The 21885-nt window shown below is 33.5% G+C and overlaps 1 protein-coding gene across 2 annotated transcripts in view; it reads right to left on the reverse strand.

Moving 5' to 3' along the window:
* Positions 1-21885, reverse strand: part of LOC130898735 (runt-related transcription factor 2) — a 58881-nt gene that overhangs the window by 27735 nt on the left and 9261 nt on the right. For both annotated transcript variants that reach the window (XM_057808217.1, XM_057808219.1), the window contains exon 2: positions 8795-8908. In XM_057808217.1, the coding sequence (XP_057664200.1) occupies positions 8795-8908 (114 nt within the window). The remainder of the gene's footprint in view (positions 1-8794; positions 8909-21885) is intronic.

Genomic DNA, 21885 nt, shown 5'->3' on the forward strand with positions numbered 1-21885 from the left:
CCTTTCTCAGGCTTCTCTTGCTGTGATTAAGCAGAATTAGTTGGAGATCTTATATCGACTCATAATTGTAGATGGAACTTGGATCCTCCAAATCACTTATGAAACGAGGAAATAGCAAAGTCTGTCAATTTCAGAGGCAAACCTGCTTCGAAGTATGTAAATGCAAAAATTTATGACGACAGTATTCATCAACTGTCTTGAAAAAACTAAAACAATAACAGAAGAGTATTAAACATTATTGTTTGATGGGGTGAAGGTAGAAATAAAAAAATTTCATTTCTGGGAGAAATCTTTTCATCAGACGAGGGCGTTAACGCATACCTGAGTGTCTATTTCAAGGAGAAAGACTATGATTTGGAATAGTTAAAGAGGTAGACCATCACTGGGAGATGTATAAACTTAAATTGGCCCAACATTTAACGACATATAAATTTTCTCCATGTTTGACAATGTCGCAAGCACTTTTTCTGTTAGTATAACGGTTTTGCTATCTTCAATTTATTTCCAGTTTTTCAGTTCCGGTTTCAAATCCATCACGGTGTTGTATTGAAAGATTCGCGGCATCATCTGAAAGTCAAATATTGTTTTCAGCTCGTCGCCAGCGAAGTAACTCCTAGACGTCTAAAATCTACGTTGTTACTTACCACCAAGATAACTACTCTCATGAAAATAGCTGGTCAGTACCCCGAAACCCTGAATTATGCAACTTCATTACTTTCACATTTCTACTTTATTATCTGTGATCGTTCCACTATTCTAAATCCTTTAGGTTTGACCAAAGCTAGACCACACAGTCATGGATAAATTCCAGTGAACCGTCGAATGTTCAAAGTTGAGTTTCCCAGTCTTAGACCATTTCTGATTCATAGGTCTTCCAATATTGATCGTAAGGAACAGATAAGAACAAATTTGGGTTTTCTGATTTTTATTTGACATGATGACAGCAGCAATATTTGTCTTTTACTTTACATTTTAGAAAATTTTGAAAGCACCAAAGCATCAACGTTTTCATACGGTTTAAATCATACTTGCATCGCATATACACATTAACGGAAACAAAATCCATATTATAGTTAAAAGCGAGTTCCTTGTAACGTTATAAAGCATCGGAGAGGGCATCCTATAAACTGGTACACAAAGTTTCTCGCAAGTTGCTTACTATCTGCCGGTTACAAGACTTGCGGTTTCCTTAATGCCTCTAACTAGACGCTGCCTCTTCCTGAAGTTCTATGATTTATATCGTACTTGTTCCTAATAATTCATTTGAAATTTAGCTGTTGAAGCTTGTTTCGACTTGATTTCTCAACTAAAAATTTTAATCAACATTTTTAAGTGATCATTTTCAATAATAACATCTGTTCTCTTTTAAGTTTCGATTAAAGCTTTTCATACATTTATTGATACGTATAACTTCTCAATAAGTTATTATTGGATTTCTTTCCATTGAAGAAAAATCGTTTTACCACTATTTTTGATGAAATAAAATGAAATACAGACTTAAAAGCGTGTCGTTTTCTCGAATTAAATTCAAACTTTAATTTATAACAAGCTTCATTCACCTCCGTTAAAAATATCTGATAGGTTTTGATTAAAATATGTGGCATTTCGGAAATCTACCAAATTCTTGGCTACTAAAATATAGTATCGTAATAAATTGAATCAAAATGTACGGTAATGGGCGAGTATGGTGGGTTACTGCCCTTCCCTAGCTGTTGGTTTTTTTTTAGGTTCTTCTCACACAGTACGGTGTGGCATTGTGTTGTTCAAAGATCTGCATAACCACTTTATAAACCCCTAACACACGAGATATAAACTCGGCTCTGTAGTACTTCGTGATGATTGATTTGGAGAAAGCTAGTATCTTATGCGTTTCGAGTTATCATAAAGGACCCAATTTTCGTCACCAGCAGTCAAGCATCCAGAAACGGACCAATATACCGCAAGTAATATTATGTAAGAACGTAGCTTTAAAATTATATTTTTATGAATCTACGAATCAGCACTATTCACAAGAAAAATGTTTGATGCTGCGCTCCTGCATTGAACCTTCGATATCACTACAGGCACATAACGAATTTTCTATACTATAAAAGTTGCAAAACATAACGACTCTTTCTATTTTCTATAGTTTTGTCTCTTTGGAAGGGGGTTCCACTCCTTAGAACAGGATTCAAGATCTGACTATTGCTTTGATAACCCTAAATCATTTAACTCTTTTTGGAAAGGTAGTCGCCGGACCTCTAGCCAGCATGGAATATGGAATCGGTGCGTAATTATTTCCACCATATCCAGAGCAATATCTCAAAGGTGCCGTAACTACCAGTAAGTCTGCATTTTGAGGAACAGACTTAGGCCAAAAAAATACATGAGGTAAGCCTTGCCTACATTTTCAGGAACAATACTCTGGTTTTTGACCACAAATTCTCAAAAAATATATCAAAACTTGTTGTGAAGAAATTTTGTGACTGCTGCGCGTGCTTTTCATCGTTGAAAAAAGTTTCCCAATTACGTCGAACAATTCACTTCATCCTCAAATGTGAATTTAGTTAGGGAATTAATAATCCACTCTATATAATCCTTCGGCTAATAAGTACAGGCCAATTTAGTGAGCGCTAAGTAAATTTAGTACCTGCTAAGACGTGTAACGCGAATTGAAAAACATGAAAAACGGAACATATTAGAAATTTATGGATATTTTTCCTACTATTTGCACAGTATTAGTATTATAAAAATAGTTGTTCGAACTGTGTTAAAAAAATCGTGTAGGCCAGTGTAATGAAATAGAAAGTAGTGGATTAGCATAATCTGATTCAAAATAGTTGTTTTCTCTGAAGTTTTCAGTTGCACAATATCATTAAACACTAACGTCACTTTTTCTTGTAACTTTGTAACCTCAAAATTCTCTAATTTCTAAATTTATACATTTTATCAAATTATAAATTAAAGTGAAATTGATACAGCAACAATTGTTCTGTGTACCATCTAAATTGTATATTTGTTATTTCTTTTTGTATTACAAATTGTTTTCCAATTCACATTTGTCATGTTTCTTTCCTTTGACGCTCATTATGTTGGTAGGGTGTTCTGATCGTAAAGCTAAACAAAAAGTTAATAATTTGTCGGTTAGATCTTTGAAACGGATACTTAAAAAGCAAAAAGCTCAAAAACCGGCTGGCACCGCGATGTCATGACTTCATAAACCACCGGGCTGCGTCTCAAAAGAAAATGAAATTATGTTCTATAAACGACCCAAGCACCAGATGTTTTTTTATTCGAAACAATTTTCCAGTCAACTCCAACGTTTTGTTTCTCGAGTGAAGAATATCGTGTGATATCTTGGGTGGCAAGAAGTTCATATGGAAAATATGTTTTTGTATTTTTATTTACAGCTATTTACAATAGGACATCACAGTGTGTTTATGAAGTTACGTAACTCACTAATATTTAGATTACTGTTTAGTTGATGAAATAAAGTTGAGGACGCATAATTATAACTTTATATATACTACAGATAGTAATTGGACGGTGCACGGTGGTGCCAGAGAAGCAAATATTTGATTTTCTAGGGTATTCTCAATAATTTAGGCTGTCAGATTAATGAGAGTTTGACTAAATTACACACTTTTCTATATAAGTGATATATATTTCTGAAAGAGGGAGGAAAAATTCATCAAATGTTTCCCGGTCCTACGATGGCCAAGCCACTCCTTGGTCACACTGGGCTTTACAACGTAATAAGTTACGAATTTCAAATAAACATTAAATACAATTGTGATGACAGAAAAAGCTTCGGCTTCCTCTGATATGTTGAAGGTCAGTTTTGGCGTCACAATTGGCTTAAATTGCCATACTAAAAGCAAAAAAAAATAATAAATAGCAATGATATCCAGAAAAATTGCAGCTCTTTTCAAAAGAAACAGCAGATGTGGCTATTGAGAAGTATCCACGGAAATCAGTGATGCAACTAAAGAACTGTTAGTTTCCTTGAATTTGAAATCGCGATTTTCTTTTCAAATTGAACAACTTTTGACTTACTTAGAACCTCTAGTTTCATTATTTACAAACTCCTCCAGCTTCATTGAATTTTTAATTGTGAGCATGATTCAATTTGAATTTTTTTCTTGCCAATAGACTGTTTGTTTGCTTCTCTGTTAAAACTCCTAATCAAGCAATTGACTTGAAATAATGTATATTTTCTCGCTTTTTGTGGTATAAGATAATTCAATTAACAAATTTATTAAAAATTTGATGATATCCTGTGAATCAATTAACTTAAATGCCCTAAAACTTTTAAATCAAACTTTAAAATTGTGAATATGGCATTCCAAGAAATAAGAAGATTAACAATTCCATTAATAGAGGACGATTTATGATAAAAGTAGTATTTTCAATCAATTGACTTGATCTAGCAAATTAATTTACGTAAGCTTCAGATAAATGTAAAATAGTTGGTTCGATAGTTCAATAATTCGGCTTACAATCTTTTTTGCTCTAATAAAACTGGAATCAAGGAAATGAGAAAACTGACCTGCAAAATATTGTTTAAAAGCCACAATATGAATATCACCAACTGTTTCAGAAATTAGAATTTAGCTGTGTTGACTCCACGTTCAAAAGAGTACGTTAAAATCAGATTGGTAGGTCCTGATATTGGGCATCCTAAATCAGGTTGCCGAAGGTTGCAAGTTTTTCCAGGTTTCAATAGAGTTTGCACGAAAGAGAAGGTTTGATCTATATATGAAATACCTGGACAAGGTACAATGAAGTATCCTTCAAATAGAAACAGACAGACTTTATAAAAAACTGACAAATAAATTGACGAATTTGGAATATGAGAACTGGTGTGAGATCTAAAGAAATATGTTTAAATATATTAACATTCCATAAAAAGATGAATAAATTGAAACCACGGCCCAAAAGAACATCTTGAGAGCTTCTTGACATTGTTGGAAACCTTTCTTTCTAGACTTCTTACCTAGAATACACATGTTAAAAAAGCGTGATGACAATTGAATAATTTGAAATCGTGAATTGATAATAATATGTTATTAGGAAATAAGTGAATCAAAAGCTGCTTTTTGTACCTGCACAGGCATAAATTAATTCATTATGTAGATTAAACATATGATAAAATATAATAATGTATTAGTGTGACATAGAATATGGTTACTGCGTAATTATTGATTACATTTATTTGTTCTCCTCTTATTTTTTCTGTCTCAACTTGAACTGAAATAAAATCTGTTCAAAACGGTTTTATGAATCTACGATTTTAAACGGACTGAAAAGATTCGTCATAATCTGCGCGAATATGATTCATAACTTCACGTACCTTCCTAATGGACTTCACCTAAATATATTGTTAGATTGTTTCGTTACGATAAAACATATATACCTAATGGATATTGTCCAGCCCTGTATGAGAAAAGTTTCCAAGTGTTCTAATTTTTGTATCTCACTTAATCGACCTGCTAGATTGTAAGCGTTGGCGACATTCACGAGAGAAGCAGAAAAACCTTTTCTATTTCTGCAAGTGTCGAGATTCTCACCCTAATCTAATACATGTCAGCAGGAAAGTGTCCAGCTGTCGAAGTGTATTTCTGCTGCACGGGCAGGCTCTATCCTCCCGATAGTCCTACTAGTTTCTGCCACCTCCTGCTGTCGCCAACTGCTACAGACATTAATTAATATATACTCGCAGGAAATAATTACATTTCTGGCAAAACTGTTTTCCTGTTATATAGCTCTAGCTATGGCCTTTCCCCATGTTTGAGTAATTATTTTACATGCTTGATTGTTTCGCACCAATGTAATTTTAATTTTGTTTATTAATCCTGAAAAGGGTTGTTGGTAAGTTACTGTTTTTGGCAGGATGTCGGTATGGGCAAAAATGTAAAATTCAATTTATTTGGTCAAGTTGAAATTGGAAATTATATTCGGCTCTCAACATGGAAATTTTTCATTAGTGTTACCACAACAAATTGGAATACTGATTTCAAATTTGAATATTACGTTTTGGAATATATATTCAAAATATTATCGATAAATTTTGAATTAAATTTACAAACACTTTCGTCGTATAACCTCAATTCATCCTCATCTAACAAGTCTCGGTAATAAACTTATACTTTATCAATATAGTCACTTTAAACAGTGACATGTGTGGAATATGAAGCACTTTGAAGCCAAAAACCCATTACCGATGTTTTTTATAGACCTCAAACAACAGGGAAATCTGTAACATAGAAAATCTCCTACACCAAAAAATCAAATTTTGGACCACCAAGACAAAGGCGAGAAATTTCCCAATGCATCAGATGTCAACGCTATGGCCATACTAAGTCATATTGTCACCTTAGGCCACGATATGTCAAATGGACAGGTGGTCACTTGACCTCTCAATATTCAAGGAAGTACAGATCTTAAAATGTATATAGAGGATGCAAAACATATAGAGATCTCCTAGAAAATAATTTCCACGCCTTCGCCCTAAAACTCAAACATCAGCGGTGCAATAGGTGTCATTTTCCAGAGATCTTGTAGCTAAATCAAGGTTGTCAAGGTATACCGCGTGTCATTGACTTAACTTTTTTTCAATTAAGTGTATAACCACTTTGGTTATATGTCCAGTTCCGCCATATTCATCTGATGAACTCTCATACACGCGGAATTTCAGCACCTTATCCCGTACTTGTGGCCTTTATTTTGTATGTATTGTTTGAAATAAACGCGCTCGTCATAGCACCGTAGATTAGTCTAACGATAATTCTTTTCCCGGGTAATAGAGACTGTTTATGTTTGCATTGAAAAATTCGACCACAAATCTAGTTTAGTTTAGTAGATGTAAAGTGTATATAGAAGAGCGGATTTTCCAGTAGTCATTCACTCGTGTAAGTTGGATAGTACCTGTATGGAATGAAAATTTACAATTCTAGAACCGTAAGGTGATTCCAATTTGTGATACGTGACTTTGCAGATGTTTCACTACTAAGAAAAACTTGAATAGCATAATCATTTGTCTGGTCTACAATCTGCGGTGAGAAAGTGTCGTCAATTAGAGGGCTGGAAAATTCTGCCTTTGCCCGGAACCGGTACTAAAAGCTCTTGATTTTTCTTGAACGTGAATTGATTTAATGTACCTATTTTTTCCACTGGAACCTTGCTCATACATTAGTCGGAGCTCGACCGATATTTACAGATGGGCGATTTCCTAACGACTGGTCATCATCATGTCCATCTGCATCCGAATATCTTTCTGCGTCTGATTCGCAGAGATAATCTTCATCTTCGGACTCCGACACCACTGTTATCTTCTAAACACTGCAATAGTTCTTTATTTGTGAGTTTTTACGGACAATCTCCGTTTTTTCTGCAGTCCAGAAGGTCCGGTCACTTGAGTTATCTGAGTTTAGTCAGAGAGTTCACCACTAGATTATTGAAAATACTTTTCTGCTTCTTAGGAATCCTTCAATCCACCTCCTTCTCCTTACCAGTTATTAAGAATACCTGTCAAGTGTATGTATTTTCGCTACTAGCAGAATGCAAAAAACTGATTCAAAACACGTTGTCGGCATTTTTAGAGAATTTGAAGATGCAATTACTCCGATTATCCACCTGAAGCTCACTGTACGTAGTGTTATTCTAATTTTAAATCTTCTAAATATCTAGGCTGTTTCTTATACACAATCGATTTCAGATGCCCCCACGAGAAAGAAGTTAGAGTCGAAAGTGAGGTAATATATCACCCTCTTAATAATTTAATGAGATACTGCTGCAAAATCATGTTACCCCTCTTAATCTCTTAATACCAGCCCAAATATTTATTTTTAGATATTTTATAATGATGTCCCTGAGAACTCGCGATATTGCACCGCTTCAAAACCGATAGATTAACATACGCAAGAGGGAAAACGTGCACTAATTATTAAAAAAATATGATTCCGCAAATAATCTTTTGCATTTTATATTTTATAATTCAGTTTTATAGCGAATTTTCTAATAAAATGTGAAGTATTTGCTATTTTTGAAATGTTAGTTGAACTTACTCTTATTTTTGATATAAAATTGCACCATCTATATCAAATTTCGTCCACGTAAATATTTCCTAAGGTTAAGAGATAACTAGAAATCACAAATGGCCAAATCAGGCGATCAGGTCGAATGTTCAATGACTGTTACATTATTTTCACGTGATATTGACTCAATATTGACTCAAAAACTGTAGGTGAACATTGTGAAGATTTTGCTGTAACTGTACGTTGAACTTTAAGCATAATTGCGTTCACTTATCTTATGTTGCGAAAGAAGACTTTGCAAATAACTTTCTTAACGGTCATTTGCCTTTTTGCCATTGTTTGTGTTAGGGAATCTCCGTGAATTCACTTACGGTTCTCCTAGCGATTTGAAATACTCTAAAATAATTTGTTTCGTGGAAGACTTCATTGCACAAATTTGCGTTGCAACCGCTCAGAAATTTATTGTTTACTTTGACCGACCTTTAAATCATAGATCTTTACGCGCACATGTTCTTTTGATAAATTTATATTTCGATGGCATCTAAAAACATATAGCGTGGCACTCATGGTTCATTATTATTTTCTGATTGCCCTTAATTGTCCCTAAATTTTTTTTCATGGTTCAATATAATATCAATTGTAGAATAGTTGTACTTGAGTATGATTCTCATTTTACCTGTATTTTGTATACCTACAGTCATATTAGATGATTTGGCTAAAAAAATAAGTCTTCCCATCAATAATATAGATTATAATATAATATAGATTATCTTACTCACTTGTTTTGGATCGTGGTTCTCTTGGGCCGTCGACAGTAACTTTTATAGCTTTGTTATAGGTCGCAACTTGAGGTGGACTTGAAGATATCATTATGGTTAACGTGAAGCTTTTACCTGTAAAATAAAATGATTTCACAACTATGGGAGAGCGCCAAACAAACAAAGTTAAATATAATACAACGATTACAAAATAAAGTCTCAAGGAAGATTTCCGATGGCCCCTGGTAAAATATATCTTTATAGGGACCTGGAGATTAAAATTATTGAACAAGAAATTATCAATTCAGTCTATTTTCACCAGATTGTAATATAACAAAGATCAAACAAAGCTTCATAGTAACTTCATATTTGTTTAAATTGAATCAAATCGATTTTATTCAGTGTGGACTGAAACACGAACCCTTAATTTGCTCTTCTATTTAAAATGGAAGACTTTGTCTTTAGCAGCACCAGTAGAATAATTATGTTAATTTCATTTCAAACTTTGGAAAAATAAATTGCAGATATTGTTGGTAGAGATGTTGTAGTTCGTTGTGATGAAGTATTCAGTTTTCAACGTTCAAATAGATCCTGGAGATGGTAAATGATCTCCTGTAATTAATCACACGAATATAATAAACTTACTAGATGAAAAATTTCAGATAATATTTTTTTTGAATACATCCTTCAAGATTAGTAAATAACTTGCCGCTTAATAATTTTTGGGTAGGAATAGACGCCTGTTGTTGTTCTGATTTGGTAAAAGCAATAAATTATTGACCAAAAAAAATTAACGAAGAATTTTTCATGCCCTATTCACACTAGTACGAAGAAATTAAATAAGAAAGAACTAATGACAGAGATATCGACTTTAGATTGATCAACTGGAATTTCTGGAACCGTTGGCGATATTAATACTGAATAAACTGTTTACACTACCACTATACCAACAATCACAATTACACTGTCTGACGTGCGATCTGTTAACCAAGTTATCGTCTTCAGAGACTGGAGGTAAACTAGAATCTAATGACTTAACTTACCTGTTTTATACAAAATTTTCTCATCAATAAACCTTTTCCCACGAAAATCAATCCCAGAGGGAAAACCTCCTTCACTTTCACACACTTTTGAACTATAGAGTGGGCTGTAATGAATTGGCCCTTTGTCCCTATTTAAGCTACTCTCACGTCTAGCAATTCCAATGCTTTCAAATGGATCCATCAATTTATTATTGGATATAATTTCACATTATTAATATTTATGTCATGATTGTGACTGGCTGATTAAACGGCAATACCTGATTTTCCTGTACGTCCATATTTTAAATGATCTATGTGCTCTTTAAACCGCTCTACAGTTTAGTGGTCAAGGAATAAATGTGAAGATTCCCGCTAGGAGGTTTTCTATCTGGGAGAAGGTTTATTGGTGAGAAAATTCAGTATAAAACGGGTAAGTCAAATCATTAGATCTTATTTTATCTTCAGTCTCTGAAGACGATAACTTGGTTATCGAAACTCGCATCAGAAAGTGTAATCGTGAGTGTTGGTGGTGAAGTGTATCTAGATTGATGTTTTCTACAATCTGGAATGGTTGGAATGAACCGTGTTGAATTATTCGGATAATTGAATATTTGAATATGCAGTGTGGCATTTTAGAGTCTACAAGTATCGGAAATTAGAGTAAATTGTCAAGAGTTTAACCAAAATTTTGTAATAGAGAACGAAATTTTTTTCACAACAAACTATCTTATTTGTTTGGTGGAGTATAGAAAACAGATATGAAAAGTACACAGTTTGATTCAAATTTCGAAGAAAAAATTGCTTGAAATCTATCTTATCTGGTCAACATCGACCGGTATTACGGATCTTTACTTTTGATAGATCTTATGAGGATGGTTAGCTTGTGAACTGTACAAGTCACTCCCAGAAAATGCTTGTAATCATGTTTCAATTAATGATACGAGTATATTAAATTAACAATAACACGAAATGATTCAGTTTCCTCAAATTTTATTTAAAAACGCTCCAATATAAGTTTGTTTACCATGATTAGCAGTCAAGTGATTATTTTTCAATAGTTTTTCAACAGAATTCTACCAGCTGAATTCTGTTTCAAAAAACTTATACGGAATTTGAATGTGAACTACAAAACCTCGTTGTTAAATTGTCTACCTCGCAAAAAAAATAAATCTTTAGATGGTAATACAACCTTTAATTCACGAAAACATATAACCAAAACCTGCGTTTTGTGATACGACACCGATTCTGACTTCCTTCATTTTACTATTACCGAATCAAACATAATAATTACCATCAATTTAATTAAACCCAGCTCTGGTTAATGTCATATTCAACAATGTGAATTGTAGTTAGATGTTTTAGGAAAATCTATCGGGTAGAGTTTGGTGAGTTTTAGGCAAATCAAAGGGTCACATTGTGAGCCACGTATGGTTGGCATAGGGTTAGCCACTGAAGCCGTCGTCATTGGAACAGTTAGCACTTGGATGTGGAATGCCACCGCTACCCGAAAACGACCGCTGATGCCGGAGCTCGTGGCTACACGCATTAACTTCGCAGAGGGCAATCCAGGGTCGTATATACACATTGGTAAAATGGAAATGAAAACACATACATTGAATAATAAAAAAACAAAAAAGAGAGTTCATAGAAATGATTCGCATACAAAGAAGCAAGAAAACTGACAATGATAAAAGAGATCTAAACCATTTGAGTGAAGTTTATGGTTTTTTTTAAATTATCATGTTTAGTTATTGCACTAAGAATGATTTTATTGGTGGATACTACATATTTTTGGAATTGCAAAATGTTTATAGAGTTTCTCAAAAGCTTGTTTGAAACTAATTCATCGTCAACAATCGATTGAAATAATAAACTTATATAAGAAAATACTTGAAATGAAACTATAAATCGGCTATCAATTTTCGAATCAGGATGAGTTGATCAACTAATAGAATGTTCAGTATTGTAATGTCAGCTAGTGGAGCATGGGTATCAGCTGAATACATTTATGAAATTTCAGATGAAGTGCATTTTGCAGCATGCATTTTGAGCGTAGAATGGATAAAAGTAAGTTTTGCTCCGCTCATCGTCATGATATAATAGGAATTGTGTTCTGTTTTGGTTCTAGTATCCAAATGAAACATAGAAAAAAACTGTACATAAACCTCCACTCCACCCGACTTTTGTCCGAGGGATAAAGAAGAACCGAAACGTTTGAAACGTAGTTTGGGTTGACTTTGTCAAAGACTAATTTGAATTTTTGTCACAGAGCTACTCATAAGTTGAGACAATTTTGTAAACAAAACCAAATATTTGAAAACAAGAATAAAGTCACTGTTCGCGAACTGCTACTGAAAAATATGTTTTCAATGGAGTGTCGAAGGAAACATTCCAAAATATATAATCACCCCATAGCGATAGAGTTGGTGACACTCTGTACAAGGCACCAAATAGATGGCGTGTTCAATACATTAGGGCCACACAGACAATAATGCGGTATACCGGGGGTGTTATGTCTATCAGCTGCTTTAGAAACGCAAAAGTTTGACGCCCTCATTTACGATAAAATATATTCAGTGAGACAGTGGCACTTATTGTCATCGTTGATATTTAAGAGTCTTGCAAAAATATTTAAAAATATATTTCAGTAGTATAAAGAATTGTTTTGAATTTATACATAAAAATAGCCGTTTAATTTTGGAGAAGGTTCAGTGACATTTTGAAGGAAATTATTATATAGTGCATATTTTTAGTAACTTATGAAAAGTTCCATTTCCAAAATTTTCATCCCTTTCCAAATTAAGCGTTATATATGTGATTACGTCCTCGTCTAATGATAACCTCTCTCACAAGTGGAAATTTGAGACTCTGAAATAGGAAAGAGTCACAAGGGGGAGAGATCTGGTGAATACGGCGGGTGGTCTATGGATTCGAAATGCAAATCATGAATTTTAGCCTTGGCGATTACCGAAATATGAGATAATGCATTGTCCCGATTCATTTTATTCAAATGAGTTTTTGCAATTTCTTCCTTCACCTTATCAAGCAATTATGCATCTCCTCTTATTGTTACAACTTTCTGATGATTGTAGCTTGGAGTTTTGGAGTAGCCTTGCCCTTAGCTATCCAATGTCTTGATTATTGTTCCATTTCAGAAGTGTATAGTAGATAGATTTTAATCTATAGCTATGACTGAGACACGACACATTTTGCTTAAAGCTGGTGAGGCCCTAGAAATTTTCATTCGAATGCGTTTTTGGCCCAAAGTAAGGAAAAGCAACTTTCAACGCGTGAAAATTTTACATCTTTCTCCACGAAGATTTCAATATAGAAGGTTCCATTTTCAAATTTTCGGACATGGTAGCCATAACTAATTTTCAAATAACAGTGTGATAAAAATTGTTGAATATATCGACGTTTTTCAAATAAATACACGTTATTCGCCCTTTATATACAAATTTCATTCACAGTTTTTAATCTCTTGGTGTTTTCTTTAAACTGCACATACCCGTACACTTCTATTGCAAATTCCTCATTCTGAGAATAGATTAGTAGATGATTATTTAGAAGCATCAGCATTTCGATCTGAAAACGTCTCCTACGTTGTTAATTACACGTCGCTGATCTTCTTGAGTGCTGGCTGGAAAATCTTAATCTCACAGTCCCAACCCTTCCTTTTTGAATGATTAATGTGGGATTTACACAAAATTTACCATTAAAGGAATTAGAGTATATCAATACCGTTAGGATGGGAGGTTGGATTAAGACTGGGGTTATTATAACTCCATATATATTTCGTAGTGAGAGATTTGGATCAAATTGGTAGAGTGGCAGGAAGTGTTCCACATATTTCGATATTTTGAATGATCTTGAAATTTCCATAATATAAAAATCATCTAATTCGGTCGATATATAATATAAAAATGTAAAGAGAACAATGAAATTGAACAATAATTTTCTGGTATGTTTAAATCTCGTAAGGAAAATGTGTATAATTTAACACGTTAAAGGAGAATAAAACAAATATGGTCGACGGTGATTTGACGGAAACATGAGTCCGAATTTTCTACTATTTCTTTCATTTATTTGTTATTATTTTTTAATAACTTCATAAATTTCAAACTGTGTCAATGATTATCGTTACGATTTGGTTTTCCATTGAATGTAACACGACTGAACAGGATTTGAAGGCTTGGGTTTGGGCACAAGGATCGTATCAACATAACCCTCTACGGTCTTGGTGCTGAACCTGCCATCTTCACCTTATAGTGAAAAAAGTAGCATATAGCGGCGTCCACAGATTTATTCACGCAGAAAAATTATAGCTAGGGAATCTGACTGGTCAAACATCTAAAAGTGATAAAGCTGACATCAGTACGTACCAAATGCATAGAATTATGGATACAGACATCCAATTCGAAGTGGTGATCAATGATCGCCAATCAGGGATTGAGAACGATCTTTCGTTAGCTCGAAATGCACCTCTCTGGTAGACAAGCTGCCTTCAAGGTTATTAAGTGTCCATCCAAGCTAGCGCGGAAGTGTAAACGACCTTTAATATGGCTACCCGGGTATAACAGGCAATGAAGAAGTAGACAGTCTTGCTTAGAAAGTGGTAACGACTCCCATTGACAAAGAATTAAACGAATAAGCTGAAAAAACATGTAGGGCCGTACCAAAGAGACACTTTCGGGCGATAGGCATGGTATAGTATCTCAAAGGAGTAGATCAACGAAAGTCCATTGATAGCCTTGTGATTCATCTGTCACCATCACATCAGTGAGAGAAAATACAAAAAGAAACATTGTTGTTAGACTTGAAACAATTGCAATTCAAGTTAAAAAATACTATCACTGTTTTAGGGATAGCTACAACTGTGAATTTTCTCTTATTTTTATCCACTCTGTACCAATTTCAATCAACATATTAAATAAAAGGAGATGTTCTATTTTTAGAAACTGCATCATAGATTAAAAATAAAGAACGCTCGCGTATCACAGTTTCTATAGCTAATATTGAATTTATTCGTTACTTTATGGATTCACGGTGTATAAATTTGTGAACTGTAGTCAATAAATAAATAGCCGAATTAACAGAATGAAGCAGTAGTTAAAAAATCGATTGATAAACCCAAACGCACATCTAAAAGCGGTATGTTTGAGGCGATACACAAACCCTAATAGCAAGGGTTAAATATATCAAGTAGTGTGCATTTTTCACCAAAAGCTCACCTACATGGCTAATGGAATCCACAATCTCATTAAGCGGCAATGAAAAAAAGCTTTGCTGGTTATCCTCGTCTGATCTCCATATATCGCAATAAAATTTTAAATTTGCAAAACACAGGACTGTACCAGGATATTGTAGTAAAATTTATGGTTGGAAATAAAATGATGAGAAACATATAGAAATTTGTAAACTTGAAAACTCTTCGCAACGTTGTAGATTCGGACCTGTTCTGATTCCAGTAAACATCAGATAACTCGCATGTAAAAATGTTTTGGTAGGTCCTTGGTAATGCCAAGGACGGGTACAGGCATTTATGATGTCCTTAAAGGATTCGTAACGACATTTCTATATAACTACTCTCACCCAAACCAAAATTTTGTTACAAAACGGAAAAAAAGTATAAAAATGTCATTTTTTTCAATCAAAATCATAAAATGAATTAATACAAACAAGCAGCTATGTTTTGAAAAATTTGTTAATATTGGATTCTATTAGTTAAAACCAATATCACTTTCCTGGAAATTGACATTACTCGTAGGAGTATATCTAGTAGTGATGATTAATCCATGGAATATTGGAAATCATTATATCTGAATGACATGTAAACATTGGTATTCACTCCAATGAAATTTATAATTATTATTTAAGATAAAATCCTCTGTGAGAGGAATGTTAAACCAATGATACAACTGTTGTTGTATTGATTTGATGTATTGATGTGATTATTCGCTCCTTCAATACTAAACGTCCTTGACTTGTGGAAATTATCGAAGTTTTTAGCGGAGTGTTGAGAAATTTTCTATAGATGGTTTGTTTCTCGAAGTGAAATTGTAGTGGCGATTATCTTTTGAAAGAATAGAATGATTTTCAAAGAAAAATGACCTACATGAACTACTCGATGAGCTTTGTGATTATTTTGAGTTCTCCATCTTTTCTTTCCAGGTCACTGATGTCGTGGCGCATCTCGGTTCGATGCAATTTTCTTTGTTTCTTTTAGATTAATAAGCTATGTCAACCTAACCTAACCCAACTATATCTACTTTACTGTGAAACCCTTCCTAAGATAACTTCCACCCTTATTGAATGTCAGCAAATTCAACTATTTATATGATTCTCCAAAAAAAATAACTTTTACAGCATCATTGTCAAATTTCCTGAGAATAGGTTAGTTCTGACTACGTGAAAAACATTTTGATTATCGTGAAAATATTTTGATAATAAACCAAAATTCTTACTGGTACTATAATTCAGAATTACTTCTCAGTGAAAGAATGTGGATAAATATAAGTTTTGTTTTCAACTTTCCAAAAACCCTTAGTCAAATCAACGACCTAATGCGATTTCATGATTTTTTTTGCTGTAATAATTTCATAGATAAGTTTAGCAGTGTTGTTATGAAAATATTAATAGGCCAAAGCAAACAATACATTTCATAAGATTGAGCAATTGCTTTTTAAGACCATGATGGCAATCTTGACTTGTTGTTACAATGTTTTGAATGCTCAATTTGTCATGACATTAAATCCAATAAATTCTCTGTTGTTTATAGTGGTGTGATTTATTTTGTGATTAACGCCCATGATCTTAAACCAATTTTGAGTTTGAAATTTTTTCAGTAAATGTTCCGTTTTCCTCAGATATCGCACTTTTTTTTAGTTTCAAGTTATAATTGAAAGTTTATCACCTACACCTGATGATAGTGAAATATAAGACTCAAAGATGGGTGAAATATTATCGTGCTGATGTTGAAATGCGGCTATAGATACCAAAAGTTTTGACCTTACGCTAAAAATTCAATAACTAGGCTAATTCGTCTATTCCCATCGAATCTTTCGAAACTTATATGAATAGTTTTAAACTACTTATAGATCCCTTCGATAGAAGTTAACTCCTATGCATAAACTATGCAGAAAACGGTACTTGAGGACCTATTAAATGATATTAACGGTTTGCTTGAAGCAACAATGAAGCTGTTTTATGAAAGCTTGGAAATTAGGTGAAATAAATGTTTATAAAACATAGATCGATCACCAAAAGGTACAGTAAGCTCATAGGCAGTCCAAATTACCCTTGTAATAATTATGTGATAAAAGAGTATGCTGTATGTTCCTTGAGCTATAACTCAAGCTGTTAGTTCAGGGATTGTTAAATCGAAAAATACCCAGCGATTTTCAACAGCGTTATACTGCAACTCCACAAACCAAGACCACACTGTGCAAGGCGAACCTTGGAAAAATTAGTGAATTTGGGAGGGATGTACTACCTCACGTACCTCACTCGCCCGATACCGCAGCCTAGGATTTCCATTTATTCCAATGGATTCTCATCAGTCTTGCTTCTAAACTTTGCATTTTGATTGTAAAATTTTGTTAGTAATGACATTATTGCATTAAATATAAAGTTGTTAAAACTAATCGTTTGAATTTAATTTGAGAGACCGACATCCTTCCCTTTTTGTCTGTTTTTAGTATTATTTCAGGCAAGCAAACGTTAATTAAGCTTATTTCAGTTATGTTTCAATACCCATGATAAAGTAATTATATTAAAAAAATATATTTATTTGAAAACATCGAGGGAATTGATTGACATCCAAAAGTGGTTAGAGCCGTTAAACGTTGGGAGTGTATAATCGATTGTATTCCATTGTCGACTCAACCAGCTAACGGCGGACTCGGTGGACTCTGGCAGACCGACAGATTATTGCCTGTTATTTTGTGTGTATTTCACTATCTCTCAATGTTTGTTTTGATTATTGGAAAAGCTCTTTTGTGCCAGTTTTTTGCTTAATCTGGTTGAGTTAATGTGTTTTGCATTTTCAATTTCTATGATTTATGGTGCTGGAATTTTGTTAGCGTTTATCTGCTGGTAAATTGCCAATTGTGGATCATCTGGGGTTTTTAACGATAGCGAAAACGAGAAAAGTCCTTTTGTATTTCATTCATTTGATCAGATTCATTTCAGAATTATTTTATTATCAGTAATCGTTTTCACCACATTTATTCAGCTCACTTTTTAATATATTTATCTGTTTAGTAGAATTATTCAAACTAGTCTACTAGAGTTATATTGATTCAAAAAATGGAAACAACGAAAAAACATAATGCTATACACTTATGTTTTTATACACATTTGAAATCTAATTTATTGATATAAACTTCTCACTGTCCCAATATTTAGTTATGATATCAAATCGTTGAATAAGTAAACTACAGCTGCTATAGCTCCGTTTTATATATTAAAATGATTTCTAGAACCTTCGAATTGTAGGTATAAACACAGTCACATCAACATTAAGTGAATGAGTCACATAATATGATAATGATGATAATTTGTGACAATATTATCAATTAGATCAATTATGATTTCATACGAGTTTGTCGTTTAAGGATTTATAGCGAAAATGCGTTGACGGTCGCGTGGTTAGGTCATGAGTGCTAGTCTGGACGATATTGTGCGACGTTGCATTTTTCCTACTGTTATAGTATTTTCATTTGAATTATATCCATTATACAAACTGCAGTGTCCATTATTTAGAACATTTTTAATTCTATGAACCCGAGCTCGATCTGTCAAACTGTCGCTGAAATTAATCGGCTGCAAAGTATGTCTTGCTCAGGCAAGTCGGGTACCTTTCCAGTAAATGGTCATAAGTTGAAAATTTTAGACAGACACTGTGTAAAGACATTTTTATTTTTTCTTCGGACACCTAGGTTTGATGACAGAAATACTTGACATGATAGGAAGTTTGATAAACTTGCATTCATCCGACAATAATACATTATATTTAAATCAATATTGCAAAATTGGTTCGGAAATATCTAAAAGTTGATAAAAAGCTTGAAAATCCATTTTGGTCGTTGTTATTTTAACCAGTAATTTCCCCCTAATCATAGCAAATATATAAATAAAATATTTTCTTTCGCAGATGGTCAAATATATTTACACTGTTTATGCTACCACATCAATACTCAAAATTACCAAAGTCCAACGCGCGATTCTATAAGTTATCGCCGTTGGAGATCGAAAGTAACCTACCTCCAGTCTCTTAGTGATGGTGTAGTGGTAGCTTAAACAGTGTGTTCAACATGTATGTCAACAGCGGTTCTAGAAATTCTAACTTAGTTTCACATCAAAAATATTGTACATAGGGCCATTGAGAGGGCTGATGACCTTGACTATAGAAGAATAAAAAGTACTATCCAGCAAAATTAATGAAAGAGTAGAAAAATGTGACTCACTATCTCCAATCTATTGCTAGAACACGTTTAAAGAAACACATACTTCAGAAACAGCGGGGGTACAACAACTGCACAAGAAGCATAATGGAAATTATGTTAAAGATACTGAAAACAGAGGGAGAAAAAATTAAGTTAACATTAATGAAGATTATGGCAGACAATTCAAGGATGGAAGAATTAAATAAAAATTTGATAAGTACAAGCCTTCGAATATTTGGGAAGACCTGAGTAGAATACGAATCAAGTGATTGAGAAAAAGAGATTGGGGACAGAAAAATTAGGGAGTCTTAATGTGGCTCAACCTCGCAATAGGTGTACATATTTTATCCATGATCGTCTTAAGGGTAAAAATCTGATCTGTAGTTTCCCTTTTTCTCTTTAAGCGTCCTTGGTACTCTCGACTATCCTTTTTTGGTACCGATCTGTTTCTCACAACTTTTACCAATACTTTGTACACCACAGCAAGAAGTGGTATACCTCTAAAATTTTCACATCGACTTTAATCTCCCTTCTTGAATATTGGACAAATTATTCAATTATTCCATCTGCCAGGTATTTTTGCCAGATCCCAAATTTTCACTCTAATTCTGCATATTCTTTCTGTACATCTTTGCCGCCGTGTTCTTGTCCATCAAAGTTTTAATGTCTATTTTCCTTCCAGACCTCTTTTTTTTTCACAATTCATTTCAGTCTATTATTTATGCTCGCAATAATTTTTTCACCAGGTCTATAATTCAAATCTACACGATCCATGTCACAATTATTGCCTAGATGAGATTTTGTTACAAAATCAATTAACATAATGGATCTGATAAATAATTCCTATATACTTGGATGGAATTATCAGAGCTACAGCTCAAAATTTCACTATTTAACAACACAAAGAATATAGTAAAAGTTTATATGAAGTAAATCACACATTGAATGAATTTATTGAATTTAATTGGGAATGATTGCTAGAATAAAAAGTAATCAGGATGATGACAGTCATATCTATAATTAGAATTGATTGAATCTCGTTCTATTAGTGCATAAACAACAAACCACAGTCATAGTTGGAACAAAACATGCTATTAATGAGAGGTTTCCGCGGTCAGGATTAAGAAGAACAGAACTGAATTGACGGAGTTGGAATTCTGGAAATTCTCGACTTCTTGCCTCCCACCTTGAAGCCATTATCAAGGAAAGGGAGAAGATTTGGTGGTTATCAATGAACAAAGAAATTAGTGGTTGGAACCTTCGGGTTGTCTAAAGCTTATCTATGACATTTTAAATTTGTTAGAGTGTATAAAAGGAGCCTCTTTTTTCCAATGAATATCAGATCCATCCAATGAATTTGTTTTTATGTCTGATTCTCATAGAGGGCAATAGCCTCACGGTTCGTACCAAGTAATATTGAGCATAACTCTTACAATATTAGATTTATTGAGCAAAATTTCAAGTAAATTTAAACATAATGCAATTTTACACCAAAAAAGTACTCTTGATAAAACCCTGTATACCGTATCGATTTCGGAATATTTTGATTTGTAAATTATGAAGTAATAACCGATGCTAGTATGAAGTAATGATAAATGCATTGATGAAACAGAAAATCATAAGATGAAAATTTGAAAAAAAGGCTAGAGTAGGTTCAAAATGTCAAAATGACTCCGTTTTTACGAATACAGAATTTTATCCTTTTTTCTAAAGAATCCTTTGATCTTCTAAAAAGTTGAGAGTCAGCTATGAGATCATTAAAGTGACGTTGAACTCCTTTTCCTTTAAGATACCACCAAACTCTGTAATCCAAGGGATCAAAATCGCTTGGCCGAGGAGGCCAATGTATTAAAGCTTCTGCACCTCTACCAATTCATCGATTCGGACCTCCTATCAAAGTGCAGTGAAGCTCCATATATAGAATATCTCGAATAAGTGAATGTTTAAGTATGAAACAAACAACAGTATGAGTCAATGAACCAGCACTCAGTCGCAATTTTTTAAGTGTTTAAGTTCACTCGATATGTTGCTTAAAACATCTAGTATTGAAAAAGTTATGTTGAATACAACTTGGTACGAACCGTGTAGTTATGAGAGTCAAAAAACAAAATTCATGGGATGTATCAGCTTTCAAAACATGTTGTGTAATGTGTATATTTTTTTTCATCTACGCCCTTTGCCTTGTTTCCGGACGGTGTTAAGAAAAATTTTTGCTGAGCAAACCCCCGTTTATTTTTCTATCGATCCTAGAGACGGGATCACCTTTTTTTAAACACCCTGTATATGTATGTGTATATATGTATTTGAAATTTCGCACATCTGATTGTAAAAATGCGTGGGTGGTTTTCTAAGATAATTTCATAATGATACTACTTATAATAGTAACTATCAATATAAAATAATAACAGCATGGACATCAAGCACCCCACTTTTTTTACATCAAAATGATATATTTTAAGTATAACTCCACCCTTATTTGAAGTGTTGAAATAATATTTTTCTTTGGAACGAATCTATTTTGTTCAGAAAATAATTTGTGGCATCACATCAATTCAAAAACTAACGAAAATATTGTGAAATAACTGATGAATTTTTCCCATTCCATAGAGCCAATCGAAAATTCCAAAAATATCATCCATTTATC

This window comes from Diorhabda carinulata, chromosome 10, assembly GCF_026250575.1.
Source record: "Diorhabda carinulata isolate Delta chromosome 10, icDioCari1.1, whole genome shotgun sequence".
Classification (NCBI taxonomy): Eukaryota; Metazoa; Arthropoda; class Insecta; order Coleoptera; family Chrysomelidae; genus Diorhabda; species Diorhabda carinulata.